The sequence below is a fragment of the Eumetopias jubatus genome, unplaced genomic scaffold (assembly GCF_037043125.1).
Source record: "Eumetopias jubatus isolate StellerSeaLion01/CBP00866 unplaced genomic scaffold, mEumJub1_p1.0 scaffold_10, whole genome shotgun sequence".
NCBI classification, from domain to species: Eukaryota; Metazoa; Chordata; class Mammalia; order Carnivora; family Otariidae; genus Eumetopias; species Eumetopias jubatus.
This window is the reverse complement of record NW_028274816.1, coordinates 70,416,551-70,434,207: the sequence shown is the minus strand read 5'-3', so window position 1 is coordinate 70,434,207 and position 17,657 is coordinate 70,416,551. Positions and strand designations below refer to the sequence as shown.

The 17,657-nt window shown below is 39.4% G+C and overlaps 1 protein-coding gene across 19 annotated transcripts in view; it reads left to right on the top strand.

Moving 5' to 3' along the window:
* NCOR1 (nuclear receptor corepressor 1) overlaps window positions 1-17,657 on the top strand; it is a 152,422-nt gene that overhangs the window by 16,203 nt on the left and 118,562 nt on the right. For all 19 annotated transcript variants that reach the window (XM_028089475.2, XM_028089468.2, XM_028089480.1 and 16 more), the window contains exons 2-3: window positions 5,765-5,942; window positions 15,673-15,797. In XM_028089475.2, the coding sequence (XP_027945276.1) occupies window positions 5,835-5,942; window positions 15,673-15,797 (233 nt within the window). In that variant the 5' untranslated portion in view covers window positions 5,765-5,834. The remainder of the gene's footprint in view (window positions 1-5,764; window positions 5,943-15,672; window positions 15,798-17,657) is intronic.

The window sequence follows — 17,657 nt, the reverse complement described above, 5'->3', positions numbered from 1 at the left end:
GTCATGATCCTGGAGTCCTGGGATCGGGTCCCGCATCGGGCTCCCTGCTCGGCAGGGAGTCTGCTTCTCCCTCTGACCCTCTCCCCTCTCCTGCTCTCTCTCTATCTCATTCTCTCTCTCAAATAAATAAATAAAATCTTTAAAAAAAAAAAAAGCGTTCTCCCATGTAGACTTTTTGTGGCATACTTTACATAAAATTTCCCATTAGCTAAACTTTTTAAAGAACAATTTTCTAAGCTGATGTATTGGATGTTTAGGACAGTTCCTTGAGGAACATTCTCAGGCATTCATCTTTGGGTATCTCTGTATTGAATAATCAAATGAATCGTAGAAGTGGAATCGCTATGGTGGAGGATATGTGTATTTTCACAGTTCATGGTGTATATTGCCATCCTTCTTTAGAGAGCGATTCGTACCCATTTTACATACACACCGGTAGTCTGTAAATGAGTGCTTTTTTTCTCCAAACCTTCACCATTACGAGGTATTATTTTTAATGTTTTGCTAATTTGGGAAAAATGATTTTGTTTTATTTTTCTGTAATTATTGATGAAGTTGATGTCATTAATTTTATTTCCTTTGCTAATCCCATATTTCTGTCATATCTTATATTTCTGTTGTGATCATTTTTTCCTTACTGATTTGTAAGAAATAAATATATTTGTTATATCAAAATTTTGCTATTTTACTTTTTCTAGTTTTCTTTTTTTAAATGAATATTCTTTTTTTTTTTTTTTAAAGTAAGCTCTACATCCAATGTGGGGCTTAAACTCATGACCCTGAGATCAAGAGTCACATGCTATATCGACTGAGCCACCCAGGCACCCCTACTTTTTCTAGTTTGTAGTTTGCTGTTTGGAGGTGTCTTTGCTGTATAGAAACAATATATAAATTATTATTTATATTTATATATATTTATTTTATAAGTTCAAGATATGAGTCTTATTGTGTGTGTGTGTTTGGGTTTGTGCTTAGGATGTCCTCGGTTCTTAGTTTATATATGTATTTTTTTTTTCCTTTTAAAGTTTTTATTTATTAGAGAGCGAGAGCACGCACAAGCAGCGGGGGGAATGGCAGGCAGAGGGAGAAGCAGGCTCCCCGCTGAGCAAGGAGCCTGATGTGGGACTCGATTCCAGGACCCTGGGATCATGACCTGAGCCGAAGGCAGATGCTTAACCAACTGAGCGGCCAGGAGTCCCTATATATGTATTTCTTTTAGGCTTTTTGAAAGTATTGTAAATGTTACCTGTTCTTTTAAAGGACCTCAGATGGGAAATCACTTTGAGAATATTAGTATCCTTACTTTTTTTTTTTTCTTTATCCTGAGAGTCCAGGAACAAATTTAAAGGGAAAAAATAGTAATTTCTGTAATGTGAGCTCTCCAGGGGAAAATTTAGGCAGAAACCGAAGACTTATTGCATGTAGTCTCTAATACTGTATCTCAGCAAAAAGATGTCTTTGCTTATAAGATAATGTTATTTACCTCTAAGATTAAAGAAAAAGTGCGGCGCCTGGGTGGCTCAGTCGGTTACGCGTCTGCCTTCAGCTCAGGTCATGATCCCAGGGTCCTGGGATTGAGCCCTGTGTTGGGCTCCCTGCTCGGTGGGAAGCCTGCTTCTCCCTCTCCCTCTGCCTGCCACTCCCTCTGCTTGTGCTCTCTCTCTCACTCTCTCTCTCTCCTCTCTGTGTCAAATAAACAAAGTCTTTAAAAAAAAAGAAAAGAAAAAGTGCTGCTAATTAGACCATTAAATGCCATTGATTGTAGGATACATATTGACTTTAGAGTTTTTAAGATATGGACACATGTGGGTATTAGAATCCATGAAATGTGGCATATGTTAACTTGGACTGCTGCACAATCATTTTATTTTTATTTTTTAAAGATTTTATTTGAGAGAGAGAGAGAGAGAGAGAGAGAGTGCGTGTGCATGAGCAGTGGGAGGGACGGAAGGAGAGGGAGGTTCAGACTCCCCAGTGAGCAGAGAGCCCAGCACAGGGTTTGATTCCAGGACCCTGGGGTCATGACCTGAGCTGAAGGCAGATGCTTAACTGACTGAGCCACCCAGGCGCCCCTCATTTTAAAAAAATTTTAAGGTTTTTTAAGTTAAAAAAAAATTTTTTTTTTTTTAAGTAATCTCCATACCCAATGTGGGGCTCAAACTCAAAACCCTGAGATGAAGAGTCACATGCTCTTCTGACTGAGCCAGCCAGGCGCCCCTGCACAATCATTTTTAAATCTTGTGGTTGCTTTGTATAGTTTGTTTTTGGGTTGGCAATTTTTTAAAAACAGCTTTATTAAGACATAATTCATGTACCATGCAATTCATCCATTTAAAGTATATGATTCAGGGGCGCCTGGGTGGCTCAGTCGTTGAGTGTCTGCCTTCGGCTCAGGTCATGATCCCGGGGTCCTGGGATGGAGCCCCGCATCGGGCTCCCTGTTCCGCGGGAAGCCTGCTTCTCCCTCTCCCACTCCCCCTGCTTGTGTTCCCTCTCTCGCTGTGTCTCTCTCTGTCAAATACATAAAATCTTAAAAAAAAATAAAGTATATGATTCAGTGGTTTTTAGTATATTTAGAGATAAGTGCAAACATCACTACAGTCAATTTTAGAACATTTTTATCACCTCAAAAAGAAACTCCAATACAATGGGATATTATTATTCAGCCCTAAAAAGGTAGGTAATTTTCATGTATGCTACCACATGGATAAAGCTTGGAGATACTGTGCTAAGTGAAATGTATCTGTCCTTCTCCAGTCAGAGAAGGGCAGATACTGTTTGATCCCACTTCTGTGAGGTCCTCCGGGTCCTCTAATGGAGACGGAAGCTAGAATGGTGGTTGCTGCGGGCTGAGGGGAGGAGGAGTGGGAGTGTTTGATGGATATGGAATTTTAGTTGGAAGATGAACAAGTTCTGAAGATGAATGGTGGTGATAGGTGTACCACAATGTGAATATACGTGATGCTACACAATTACACACTTAAAAATGGCTAAAATGGTAAATTTCATGTATATTCTACCGCAGTAGTGCCCATCCTGCTGTCCCTAAGCAGCCATTAATCTACTTTCTGTCGTGTAGATTTGCCTCTTCTGTACTTGCAGATGAAAGGAATCACACAAAGTGTGGACTTTTATGAGTGGCTTCTTGTACTTTTGCATAATGTTTTCAGGGTTTGTCCGAGTTACAGTGTGTATCAGTACTTCATTCTTTTTTGGTGGAGTAATGTTCCTTGTATGGATATACCTGATTTCATTTATCTATTTATTACTTGATGGATATGACATTTGGGTTTTTTCCAAGTTTTATGGTTATTTTAGGTTTTAACTTAAGCCCTGACGATTCTAAGAAATAAAAACCTACTCCCATCTATATTAAGTAAAGGAGGACTTACTGTAAGACTATGTAGGTAGTTTAACAAGTATCCAAGGTCGAGGAAAGGAGTTCAGCAGCTTCTCTTGGGACTGACCCTGGAGGAAAGACTCAGGAGCCAAGGCAGTTGCTGTTTTGTCTCCTGGGCCTGCAAGGTCTCTTGGCTCCCCTTGTCTCTTCATGTCTACTCTATTCTGTGTCTGGACTGGCATTCTCTGCTCCCTCTGTAACCTCTCTGGCACATGCTTTGGCTCACCTTGACTCCTACTCTGGCTACTTTGCGACTCAGTTCCCTGTAGCTGAGGTTCTCAATTCCACATTCCTGGCGAGGGATCTAAGTGGTACATCCCTTGTGCACTAGGGGAGTTCACTTGATGTAAACATGGTGTCAAAGCTTCACCTTAACTAGGGGCAGATTCTCCAGAAGGAGTGTGTGCATGGAGCTGGGTGTGACTGGCCTTTCTAGGTCACTAATGCTAGTCAACCTAAAGATGACTTAATTCTCTAGGCCAGTGGTCATCAAACTTTTTGGTCTCAAGAATCCTTTATACTCTTAAAATTATTTAGGACTCCAAAGAGCATTTGCTTATGTGGGTTCTTTTTTTTTTTTTTTTAAATTTAATTTTTTTATTGTTATGTTAATCACCATATATTACATCATTAGTTTTTGGTGCAGTGTTCCATGATTCATTGTTTGTTCATAACACCCAGTGCTCCATGCAGAACGTGCCCTCCTCAATACCCATCACCAGGCTAACCCATCCCCCTACCCCCCTCCCCTCTAGAACCCTCAGTTTGTTTTTCAGAGTCCATCATCTCTCATGGTTCGTCTCCCCCTCTGACATACTCCCCTTTTCTTCCTCTCCTGTTATCTTCTTCTTTTTCTTTTTTCTTAAAATATGTTGCGTTATTTGTTTCAGAAGTACAGAACTGTGATTCAACAGTCTTGCACAATTCACAGCGCTCACCGTAGCACGTACCCTCCCCAATGTCTATCACCCAGCCACCCCATCCCTCCCACCCCCAACCACTCCAGTAACACTCAGTTTCTTTGCTTATGTGGGTTCTGTATGTTGATATTTACCATATTAGATATTAGAGTGGACATTTTAAAGATGTTAATTCATGTAAAAATAATATAAATGTACCATATGCTAATATAAGTAACATTTTTTATGATAAGTAACTGTTTTCCAGGATAAAACAAAACTTGATGAGAAGAGTGGCATTGTTTTACATTTTTGCAAACCTCTTCGATATCTAGCTTAAAAAAAGATAGCTTTAGTCTCAAATCTGTTTCTGCATTCAGTCTTGCAATATATTGTTTTGATTGAAGTTTATGAAGAAAAGCTAATCTCATACAGATATATGTATTTGGAAAAGAGAGGGGTATTTTAATAGCCTTTTTAGATAATTGTAGGTATTCTTTGATAACCACACCCAGTCCGGGCAAGTGGCAATTTTTTAAAGGTTAATTGCTGTGTAGGATCTGAAACCATATCAATGAACTTTTCATATTCTTTCACATTAAACATTTATTGGGTTGTCTTGTACTTTATTTGTAGAAAATGTCTTCTACTTTAAATAAATATTACACTCATGAATAATTTTATAACATTCTGTATTGGTCATTTGGAAAATATTGATTCGTTGAATTACACAGATATTTCAAATGTTGACATATTTCATCATGTAATATCAAAAACTCACACACACACAAAAAACTCACACTTGTTAGTATCACGACCAGTCTTGACAGAAAAGTCTTTAAATGTGGGGAAGCTGTCAAGCTTATGGAAGCAGATAAAAGTGTTTCCAAAATTCAAATTTTCACAAATACTGGCAGTTGTTTTCCTTGAAGTGATAAGCTCACTTTGTTCTTCCTTGAACGCTTTCTCATCCTGAATGTCTTCTTAGGCTGTTATTTTGGGGGCAGAATTATTTAATGAAGATAACATTTCCTCTGCACAAATGCTTACCTTATAGATATTCTTGAATCTTTTTAACAATTGACTTTTTACAACCCCAGAACCGTAGATACTTGTTTCTGTAACAGATCACATTTGATTCTCAGACATTTATCCACAAAAAGGACATTTGTTGAGCATTTGCCATGTGCCAGGTCCCATGCTGAGATTGTCTATACACCTTTTTACTTTCTATAGCTACCGATATTGTTGTTTGTGATATATTAAAGAACGTTTTTTAAGTCTACAAGAAATGACTCGTTAATGTTTTTCAAACTCCAATTACTTGTATTATATTAAGTAAATACATGAGAGAAAGCTTTTACTGGTAATTGTGGTTTTATTTATGTAGCTATCGTTATAATTTATTAGAAGTACACCTGGTGCTTTAGTTCTTATCAATTCTATTTTTTCCCATCCTGTTTAGGTGGTTTCCTAGAAACATGGTTGTTTGTTGGACTTGATCTCACAGCCTGGTGAGGACTTCTTTACTGATAATGTCAAGTTCAGGTTATCCTCCCAACCAAGGAGCATTCAGCACAGAACAAAGTCGTTATCCTCCCCACTCTGTTCAGTACACCTTTCCCAGCACGCGTCACCAGCAGGTAAGGAACAGATACATGCAGTTGCATAAGTTGTGTTTGCGTGTGTTTTACTTTTCCTATTTAATACATTTGTTGATCAGAAACCAAATGTAATGTTTACATCTATACATTTTAAATGTCAAGAACCATTGTCAAAGATGGGGAGCCAAAGGCGGGGGATTAATTATCTTTGTCTTAGTATGGCATTATGCCAGATTTCAGGGGGTGAACATGTCTGTTTTTGTTCGTAGGAGTTGTTGACAGAAAAAATACCAGTTGTCTAGGGTTTCCTGTTAAGGTTAAGACCTATGTTTATTGCTCCCAAGTTCTGGTTGAGTACTAAGCTGGCCAGATAACTTGGCCTCTCTTGAGTGATGGCCAGGAGAGGGCCTATACCTTCTTGAGAGGTTGATGGCAGGACGATGAAAGAGTTTGTTTGCTGATTTGCCTTGTGAAAAATAAAACATGAGGTGAAATTATTAGCTCAGTGCGCTAGGGACGGGAGTGTAAGAGGTTTGAAGTAAAAAGGGAAGCGGAGGATGAAATGGTCATCTGAGAGAGAAAGAAAGCACGTTCACCAGTGAAGTATTATTCAGTACTATCAGAGACTCCTTTGAGTGTGGTCATGATTATGGAGTGAGAATGGACATTGTTACCTTGTTCCTATTTTGGGAAACATTCACTTTTCAATATTAAGTATGTTAGTTGCATGTTTTTGTAGCTGCCCTTTTTCGGTTAAAGAAGTTGCTTTCTATTGCTAGATTGAGAATTTTTATCATAATTGGGTGTTGGATTTTGGTTGCGTTGTCCTCTCTCTACCCATGTTCTTTGTCTGAATATTAATTTCCTAGATTATTGTTGCTTCTTTGTTTTCGCTTTTAATTTACTTTTTCAGTTTATATATAATAAAATTTTATTATGTGTGTATATTCTGACAGTTCATACACTCATAAAACCACCACCAAAATGAAGATGTGGAGTATTTCTGTCACCCCATCCCTTGTACTCTGTCCAGGTCAGTCCTCCTCCCCTACTTGCCACAAACCTCAGCTCCGAGGAAACCACTGCCCTGCTTTTTGTCATATCAGATTGTACTTGTTTTGAGTTTTTTTATTTTATTTTTTTTAAGGATTTTATTTATTTATTTGAGAAGAGATAGAATGAGAGATAGCACGAGAGAAAAGAGGGTCAGAGGGAGAAGCAGACTCCCTGCTGAGCAGGGAGCCTGTTGTGGGACTCGATCCCGGGACTCCAGGATCATGACCCGAGCCGGAGGCAGTCGCTTAACCAACTGAGCCACCCAGGCGCCCTTGTTTTGAGTTTTATATGAACTCTTTTATTAGTGGCTTCTTTTGCTTCCCATAATATCTTTTTTTTTTTTAAAGATTTTATTTATTTGAGAGAGAGAATGAGAGAGAGAGAGAGAGCATGAGAGGGGGGAGGGTCAGAGGGAGAAGCAGACTCCCCGCTGAGCGGGGAGCCCGATGTGGGACTTGATCCCGGGACTCCGGGATCATGACCTGAGCCGAAGGCAGTTGCTGAACCAACTGAGCCACCCAGGCGCCCTTCCCATAATATCTTTGAGATTTATTCATGTTCTGTGCATCTTAGTAATTAATTTCCTTTTATTGCTGGGTATGGATATACCACAACTTATCTAGTTACCTATTCCAGTTTTTGGCTATTATAAATAAAAATTATTTAGAAAGCATGTATCTATGTGTCTGTTTTATCTAATTATATAAAGAAGTATTGCCTTATTAATTGTATTGTTGGAGAGCATCTGTTTTTAATTTTTATCAAGTCCAGTTTATTAATTTTTCTTTTATATTTCTTGCTTTTTGTGCATATTTAAGAAGTTTTTGCCAAACTCCAGGTCACTAAGACTTTCTTCTATGTTTTCTTCTCTAAGTTTTATAATTCTAGGTTTTACATTTACATCTGTCACCTATTTTGAATTAAATTTTGTTTGTGATGTGAGGTAATGATTGAGGTTATTGTTTTGCATACAGCTTTCCAATAGTTCTAGAAACCATTTGTTAAAAAGATTCTTCTTTCCCCACTGAATTGCTTTGGCAATTTTTCACTGAAAATCAGTTGACCATATATGTGCAAGTCTGTTTCTCTATATTGTTTTCTCTATACTGTTCTATTGATGTATTTTGTGTATCTTCACCTCCCATCTATGTAGTTTTCCGTGTAAACAAACATGTAGTTTTTAGTAAAGAACTTCACCCTGTCTTGATTATTATAGCTTTATAATAAGTTGAAATTGAGTAGTGTGATTCTTTTCTGAATTGGTGTTTTGATATTCTAGTTGTTAACATTTCCATATACATTTTAGAATCAACTTGTCAGTTTCTACAAAAAGTCTTGCCTTTTTTTTTTTTTTTAAGATTTATTTATTTGGGGCGGGGGAAAGGGGCAGAGGGAGATGGAGAGAGTCATAAGCAGACTCTATGCTCAGCACAGAGCCCGATACAGGGCTCAACTCATGACCCTGAGATCACAACCTGAGCCGAAACCAAGAGTCAGATGCTTAACTGACTGTACCACCCAGGTGCCCCTTGCTGGGATTTTGATTGGATTTGTTTTGAGTCTAGAGATAAATTTGGGAGAGAATTGACATCTTAACATAACAACTTTAATTTTTCTGGTCCATGAACATGGTATAACTCCACTTATTTTGGTCTTCATTAATTTTTCTCAAAAATGTTTTGTAGTTTTTAGTGCACAGGTCATGTACATCTTTTGTCACATTTGTTCCTAAATATTTCATATATTTTTAAAAAATTTTATTTATTTGAGAGCAAGCGGGGAGGAGGACCAGAGGGAGAGAGGGAAGCAGACTTCCTCCTGAGCAGGGAGCCCGACACAGGGCTCTATCCCAGGACCCTGAGATCATGACCCGAGCCAAAGGCAGACACGTAACTGACTGAGCCACCCAGGTGCCCCAATATTTCATATTTTTGATGCAGTTGTAAATGTATTGCTTTTCGAATTTCAGTTTTCACTTCATTGCCACTAAGTCTATTCATCTTGTATCCTGCAACCTTACTTGTTACTTTTGGTTGCTTTTTTATAGATTCCACAAGATTTTCTATTTAGATGATCCTGTAATCTGAGAATAAAGACAGTTTTCCCTGTACCTTTCCAAACTGGATGCCTTTTCTCTTTTCTTCCTTATTGTAATGGCTTTAATTGTTAGTAAAATGTTGAGGAGGTGAAAGTAGGTAGACACCCTTGACTTATTTCTCTGTCTCTCTTTTTTTAAAGATTTTATTTATTTATTTGACAGAGAGAGACACAGCAAGAGAGGGAACACAAGCAGGGGGAGACAGAAGCAGGGGGAGTGGGAGAGGGAGAAGCAGGCTTCCCGCCGAGCAGAGAACCCTGGGATCATGACCTGAGCTGAAGGCAGATGCTTAACGACTGAGCCACTCAGGTGCCCTATTTCTCATCTTAAGAGGAAGGCATTCAGTCTTTGACCATTAGGAATGTTGTTAACAGCTGATGATGACACTTGTCATGGGAAGCATTGAGTAATGTCTAGATTTGTCAAATCAATATGTTGTACACTTGAAACTAACATACCATTGTATGCTGATTATGCTTCAATTAAAAAAAAAAGAATGTTGTTAGCTTGGGAAGTGTTCCTTCCTCCTGTATTTTCTTAAAGAGTTTGTGTAGGATTAGTATTTTTTCTTCCTTAGAAGTTTGATAGAATTTTTCAGTGAAGTAATCAGGGCCTAGAATTTTCTTTGTGTGAGGAATTTAAATTATGAATTCAATTTCTTTAATAGTTATAATCAGATTCTTTATTTTTTTCTTGAGTCACTTTGGGTAAGTTTTGTTCACTATATTACATAAGTTGTCATACTATTCCCTTTATCTTCTCAGTGTCTTTGAGATCTGTTGTGATATCATTCCTCAGGTTGATAATAAGTGTTTTCTCTTCCTTTTTTTTTTTTTTATTAGTGTAGCCAAGAGGTTTATCAATTTAATTGATTCTTTTCTGAGAATAACTAACTTTGGTTTCATCCATTTTCACTATTTTTTTTAAAGATTTATTTATTTATTTGAGAGAGCGAGAATGACAGAGAGAGAGAAGAGTACATGAGAGGGGGGAGGGTTAGAGGGAGAAGCAGGCTCCTCGCTGAGCAGGGAGCCCGATGCGGGACTCAATCCTGGGACTCCAGGATCATGACCTGAGCTGAAGGCAGTCGCTTAACCAACTCAGCCACCCAGGCGTCCGTCACTATTTTTTTTTCTATTTTATTGATTTCTGCTCATTATTTTGTTCCTTCTCTCATTGCCCAAATATATAACATTTCTGGAATCTTTCACTGCTTTGTGTATATTCAGGTTTCCTTTTGATACTATTTTCTTTTTGCCTGAAGAACATCATTTCTCCTAGTGCAGGTCTTTTGGCAGTATACTCTCAGCTTTTATTTATCTGAAAAAGTTTATTTCAGCTTGATTTTTTTTTTAAAGATTTTATTTATATATTTGAGAGAGAATGGGAGAGAGAGCATTAGAGCAGGGGAGGGTCAGAGGGAGAAGCAGACTCACCGCTGATGCGGGACTCAATCCCGGGACTCGAGGATCATGACCTGAGCTGAAGGCAGACACTTAATGACTGAGCCACCCAGGTGCTCCTCAGCTTGATTCCACCCCCCCCCAGCTTGATTTTTAAAGAATATATTTACTTGATACAGAATTCTAAGCTTATAGTTATTTTCTTTCAGCATTTTAAAAGCTGCCGTTTGTTGTATTCTGGCTTGTATGGTTTCTGACCAGAAGACTTTTTTTTTTTTTTTTTAAGATTTTTAAAAATCTATTTGACAGAGATACAGCGAGAGAGGGAACACAGTCAGGGGGAGTGGGAGAGGGAGAAGCAGGCTCCCGCGGAGCAGGGAGCCCGATGGAGACTAGATCCCAGGACACTGGGATCATGACCTGAGCCAAAGGCAGACGCTTAATGACTGAGCCACCCAGGTGCCCCTGACCAGAAGTCTTTGATCATTCTTATCTTTATTTATATATAAGTATCTTTCCCCCTCTTTTAAGATTTTTTTCTTTATGACTGGTTTTGAGCAATCTGATTATGATGTGCCTTTGCCGTACTTTTTGAATGTATGTGTTATTGTCTTAGGCATTCACTGAACTTCATGCTTCTGTGGGTTTATAATTTCAGGCATTATTTCTTCAGGTATGTTTTTCTGTCTACTCTCCCCCTAGGTTTTTTTGTTTGTTTTGTTTTTCTGAAACACCAGTTACTCATTTCGTATTATCCTGCTGGTCACTGGACCTCTATTCATTTTATTTTTTCTGTTTTTTTTTTCTTTTGCAGTTTCCAACCTACTGTTAATTTTATCCATGGAAAAAAAATTTTTTTAAAGATTTTATTTATTTATTTGGCAGAGAGAGACACAACGAGAGAGGGAACACAAGCAGGGGGAGTGGGAGAGGGAGAAGCTTTTGGCTTCCCTCAGAGCAGAGAGCCCGATGTGGGACTGGATCCCAGGACTCTGGGATCGTGACCTGAGCTGAAGGCAGACGCTTAATGACTGAGCCACCCAGGCGTCCTCCAGTGAAATTTTTATTACAGGGCATCTGGGTGGCTCAGTTGGCTAAGTGTCTGCCTTCGGCTCAGGTCCTGATCCCGGGGTCTTGGGATTGAGTCCCGCATCGGCTCCCTGCTCAGCAAGGAGCCTGCTTCTCCCTATGCCTCTCCACCCACTCATGATCTCTGTCTCTCTCTATCAAATAAATAAAATCTTTAAAAAAAAATCTTAAAAAAATTTTTTTTATTACAGACATTGGATTTTTTTCTTTTTTGAGTGGAATATGAACACGGAATTTTACACATTTTAGTACTGCCTTTTGTTGTATTCCTTTAAAGAAAGTTGGATTCCTTCTGGTAGGCAGTAAATTACTTTTGAGGTTTATTTTTAAACTCTTGAAGGGCAAGTCTAGAGTAGTCTTTATTCTAAGTCTTACTTGTCCACCACTTCTAAACTTGTCTCTTCTGGGGCATTTAGTGATTATTTCATGTATTCATTGAGGTTTCTTCCCACTGGCTGGAGGAAATTTGAATGAGTTCTGGCCCTGTGTAAGCTCTGGGAATTGTTTTTTTTATAGTTCCTCCAAACTGTTCTTTCTACGAACAACCCGAGATGTTTAGGACCGGGCTGTGCTCTCCCCTGTGCATTTGCAGATCGGAATTGAGCCAAAGACCTAGGAGAACCCCAGTTCACATTTCAGGAAATCTTTCTCTATGGAATTCCCTCTTCTCAGAAAGTCTCCAGAAATGCTGTCCATATGGCTTTATCAGACTAGTGTGGTTGCTTCTTCAGTGAACAAGATTACAGGGCACTGTTGGGATTCCCTTCCCAGGGATGCAATGTGGAAATTGCCTCCAGGCAGAAAGCCTGCAGTACAGTAGGACTCACCCAGTTTGTGTGATTTTTCTCAGAGATTGAGTCCTGTGCGGCCCATTTTCCAGTGTCTGAAGATAGTTAACTACATTTTGTCCAATTTTTTGGCCGTCTACTGTGGGAATGTAACTCTGGACGGTTACGTGCTCACAGTTGGAACCTGCAGTGCACTATTGGTTTTATTTCACTCCTTACTCTTAATTTGTCTTGCTGGATACATTCATCCTTTAGAGATTTTTTCAGAGAATCTGTGGTTCGTAAATTTTCTGAGTTCTTGAATTCTGAAGTTTGTAGTCCTAAAATTTCAGGTGGTTTGGTTATTGAATTTGTGGGTTCAAAGTTGTTTTTCTCTGAACTTAGAATATGTGATTTGTCTCTTTCCTTTTTTTTTTTTTTTTTTAAAGATTTTATTTATTTATTTGACAGAGCGAGACACCGAGAGAGGGAACACAAGCAGGGGCAGAGGGAGAGGGAGAAACAGGCTTCCCGCCGAGCAGGGAGCCCGATGTGGGGCTCGATCCCAGGCCCCTGGGATCATGACCTGAGCCGAAGACAGACGCTTAATGACTGAGCCACCCAGGCGCCCCTGTCTGTTTCCTTCTGTATAGTGTTGCTGATGAGAAGACTTTTTATTATGATCCTTATTACTTTGTAGGAAACCTATTTTATATTTTTTATGATACCTAGTCAAGTTTTCTCTTTATCCTTGCTTGTCTGAAATTTTTGTTGTGTCCATCCAGTGTGATGGATTAATTTTTAAACTATGCCCATCTTTTCTCTTAGGCCCTTTTAAGTCCAAGGACTTTATCTTTTTTAACTTCTGCCTGATAAATGCTGTTTTTCTATTATTTCTTAGAATATTGCCTCTTATCTCTGGGTATTGGAGGTTGGGACTTTTTACTCTAGCTGCCATTTTTAACTTTTCTTCTCTAATTTCTAGGGCTGTGTGCTTCACTGTGTCCCAAGAGAACACCTCTGTTCTGTCTTTGCTTTCGTTTGCTCTTCACCTGTTCTGTTCTATTGCTTAATTTCACTGATCAACTTTTTAATTTCTTTGATTGCTCTTCGGTCCCTTTTTTGAGGATATCATTTATACTTTTCTTTTTTACTTTTGTTTAGTCTTTTATCTATTTCTTTGAATGTAAATTATATTTTGAGTGAGTGGTGGTGGTCTTTTTAAAGTGGCTCTGACTTGGGGCACCTGGGTGGCTCAGTTGGTTAAGTGTCTGCCTTCAGCTCAGGTCATGATCCCAGGGTCCTGGGATCAAGCCCCATGTGTCAGGCTCCCTGCTTAGTGGGGAGCCTTGCTTCTCCCTCTGTGCCACCCCCCCCATCCCGCTTATGCTATCTCAAATAAATAAATAAAATCTTAAGGAAAAGGTGGCTCTGACTTTTCTTTAGTGTTTAGTGTTTCTTGATTATGTTTCCAACTTTGTATCTTTTTTCTTAGACTATGTAAAAATTATGTTTTACTATCATCTGCTTATAGCAGAGGGCTCTGGACCTCTTATCTATTCCATGTTTCAGTCTGTACTGCTCAGTTTTATATGTTTATGATTAAAAAATTTTTGTTGACATGTAATTCATAAAACTCACCATTTTAAGATGTATAATAGCTTTTAGTATGTTCACAGTGTTGGGCATCCATTACCATTATCTAATTCCAGAACTTTTTTTTTTTAAGATTTTATTTACATGAGAGACAGAGTGAGTGAGAGAGAGAGAGCACACGAGCAGGTGCAGAGGGAGAGGGAGAGGGAGAAGGAGACTCCTCTGTTGAGCAGGGAGCCCAACGAAGGGGCTTGATCCCAGGACCCTGGGATCGTGTCCTGAGCTAAAGGCAGACGCTTAACTGAGCACCCAGGCACCCCTTCCAGAACTTTTCTGTCACCCAAAATGAAACTCATACCTCATACTAGTTAATACCAATTCCCCTCTTCCCTCCATCCCCTGGCAACCACTAATCTGCTTTCTGTCTCTGTTGATTTGTTACTTATAGACATTTTATATAACTGGAATCATCAAATATGTGGCCTTTTATGTCTATTTTTAGTTAGCATTATGTTTTCTAGGTTCATCTGGGTTGTACTGTACTTCATTCCTTGATATGATTGAATAACATCCCACTGTATAGATCCACCACATTTTGTTTATCCATCATGAGTCACTGGGCATTTCGATTCTTTCTACTTTTTGGCTATTGTGAATAACACTGCTTTGAAAATTTGTGTATCAAGTTTTGTGTGTGGACATACGCTTTTTTTTTTTTAAGATTTTATTTATTTGACAGAGAGAGACACAGCGAGAGAGGGAACACAAGCAGGGGGAGTGGGAGAGGGAGAAGCGGGCTTCCCGCGGAGCGGGGAGCCCGATGCGGGGCTCGATCCCAGGGATCATGACCTGAGCCGAAGGCAGATGCTTAACGACTGAGCCACCCAGGCACCCCTGGACATACGCTTTTAATTACCTCGTGTATATATGTAGAAGAATTCCTGGGTTATTTGGCAGTTCTAGGTATAAGTATCTGTTTATGATTGTTAGTATGAATAGGTTTCTTTTGAAAAGAAGCTTTTGTCTTTTCAACAAAAAGTCAAAAGTAGGAAAACAAACAGTAAAAACACCCACCTGGGGATGCCTGGTTGGCTCAGTCGGTTAAGCCTCTGCCTTCAGCTCAGGTCATGATCCTCAGGGTCCTGGGATGGAGCCCCGCATCGGGCTCCCTGCTCAGCGGGGAATCTCCTCCCTCTGCCTGCAGCTCTCCCTGCTTGTGCTCTCTCTCTCTCTCTCTCTCTCTGTCTGACAAAAAACAAAAACAAAAACAAAACACACCCCTGGAATGATGGAGAAACTATTACTTTTAACTAGCAGGTTGAGTCTCTGGGCTCTGTCTTTTCATTTGTAAATGTACATGGATTTAACTCAGTGGCTTCTGTGGCCCTTCCAGCTCACCCATTTTTGAATTTAAGGTTGGACTGCTTTTTAGGATTTCATATTGAACACAAGAGTTTGAGATCTTACTGCTTGAAAGTATAGATCGGGAGTTACCGTAATGCGTGTTATTAGGAGAATGAGTCAATGATAGACTGAACACCAAATTTCATTTTGAATTCTTTTGAACGATATGGAGTTAAAATGTTGATTGTTTTAGGTTGATGGGGAAGAATCAGATCAGTGAAGGATGGAAATCATTATTGCTGTTTCCTTCCATACTTAGTGGCCCATAACTGCCTCTCTGCATTTATACTTGGTTTACTTTCATGACGCTTTTCACTTTTTGGCTAATAAGTAATTTATGATTCTTTTAATACTAGGAATTTGCAGTCCCTGATTATCGTTCTTCTCATCTCGAAGTCAGCCAGGCATCACAGCTCCTGCAGCAGCAGCAGCTTCGCAGACGGCCCTCCCTGCTTTCAGAATTTCACCCGGGTTCGGACAGGTAATGGCGCTCTTTTGTGTTTCCGTCTAGGATGGAATCTCTCAAGTGTGTGTGTGTACTTCACAAGTGTGCCATTGGGTTTAATGTGATTTTTTAAAGAATTTTATAACCAAGCCATGATGGGTGATTTATCGTTTATATTTTGAGGTCTTTTATGTTTGTTGATCTTTTGGAGTAGTTATCATAATAGTTAAAAAAAAACCTTTTAGAACTTGTTTCCAGAGTTCACAGTTGCTGCTGTGTGGTGTGAAGTCAGGTAGACCTAGGTTGGAGTCCTGGTCAGCTTGTAGCCTTGGTCATGTGTATAAGCCGGTGTTCTTAATTTAGGATGCATATTAGAACCACCTTGGTTTTTAAACTTGTTGCCCAAGCCCCGTCTCAGAAGAATTAAATCAGTTCCTGGGATTGGGCCCAGGCATTCGTGTATGTCTAGAGTTTCCCAGGTCATTTTCATTTGCAGCTAGGGTTGGAAATTACTGATTCAGATTCTTTAAACTTTAGTTTTCTCACTTGTAATAATGAGGCTAGTAATGGCAGTGTCCTCAAAGGGGAGTATTTGTTGGCCCTTTTCATGGTAGACGTTCATTTTCCCCAATGTCCTTACCATCTCTGCTCTCTCCTTACCCCATCCTTGCTCTTAATCTAAAGTATGTTGAGCTGCTTTTATTAAATCTCCTTTCTGGCTTTCTTGTTTCAGCAATTTTATAAAGAACCTGATTTTCTATTTTAAAAATATGTTTACTATTTAGGTTTGAAGATGATAAAAGGATTGAAATTATTTGGCTGTGTTTAAAATTATTATAAAATAATTTCTTGGTGAAGGTTGTGGAGAGAATTCAGATCACCCTCCTCCATAATATCTAGCAAATATACAAAAATAGCTCTTCAAAAAGGCTAAAAATCACCCTGTATAAAGAAGGAAAGGCATATAGCCACTGCCATAAACTTGGAAAAGTGGCATTCAAGAGAGGACTTAGAAGAATCTTGCATGACTTGGCCTCCTAGTTCCTACTTCTACTCTCAAAGAAGCAGCATTGAAGAAAGAAAGAGGGTCAGTAAAATCCTAGGGTTTCTCATAAATACTCCCGAATTTGAGAAAAACGTACATGGTGAAGGTTTAGTGGTGAATTGTTTGCTTGGGAATTCCCATTGTGCCATCAGGCAGGAAAGGGCAGACTTTTTTCCCAGAGTGATGAGCCAAAGCCCTCAGGACTGGTTACATGTCTGGCTTGTAGAGGAAACCAGGATCCTCAACAAAGGCTATCAGAGCCCCAGCCAAGTTTTCCTCTCCTTTGCCCCATTTCCCTGTTCCCTCAGGCTGTAGAAAAATATAGAAAGCCAAACCCAGTCCTCTATCTGTAGACAAATGCCAGGCAAAGGACCCCTCCCCCCATTCTATACCAGAGAAAATCTGGGTAGGGCTGCACGTGTGTAGTACCTGAGCAGTAGGTAATGATGCCACGAACATGGCAGAGATATGCCTGGAAAAGAAAATTAAAGAAAGCAATACAGAGTGTCAAAATCAAAGACCCCCCTATGGGTAAGAAGATGAAAACTGAAGAACTTGCCCCCTAAGTGCTATGCACTACAGGAGAAATTAAAATTAATAATAAGGTCTTTAAAAGGTACAAGGCGGGCGCCTGGGTGGCTCAGCTGGTTAAGCATCTGCCTTCGGCTCAGGTCATGATCCTGGAGTCCCGGGATCGAGTCCCACATCGGGCTCCCTGCTCGACGGGGAGTCTGCTTCTCCCTCTGACCCTCTTCCCTCTCGTGCTCTCTATCTCTCATCCTCTCTCTCTCAAATAAATAAATAAAATCTTAAAAAAAAATAAAAGGTACAAGGCAACCCAATTAGATAAA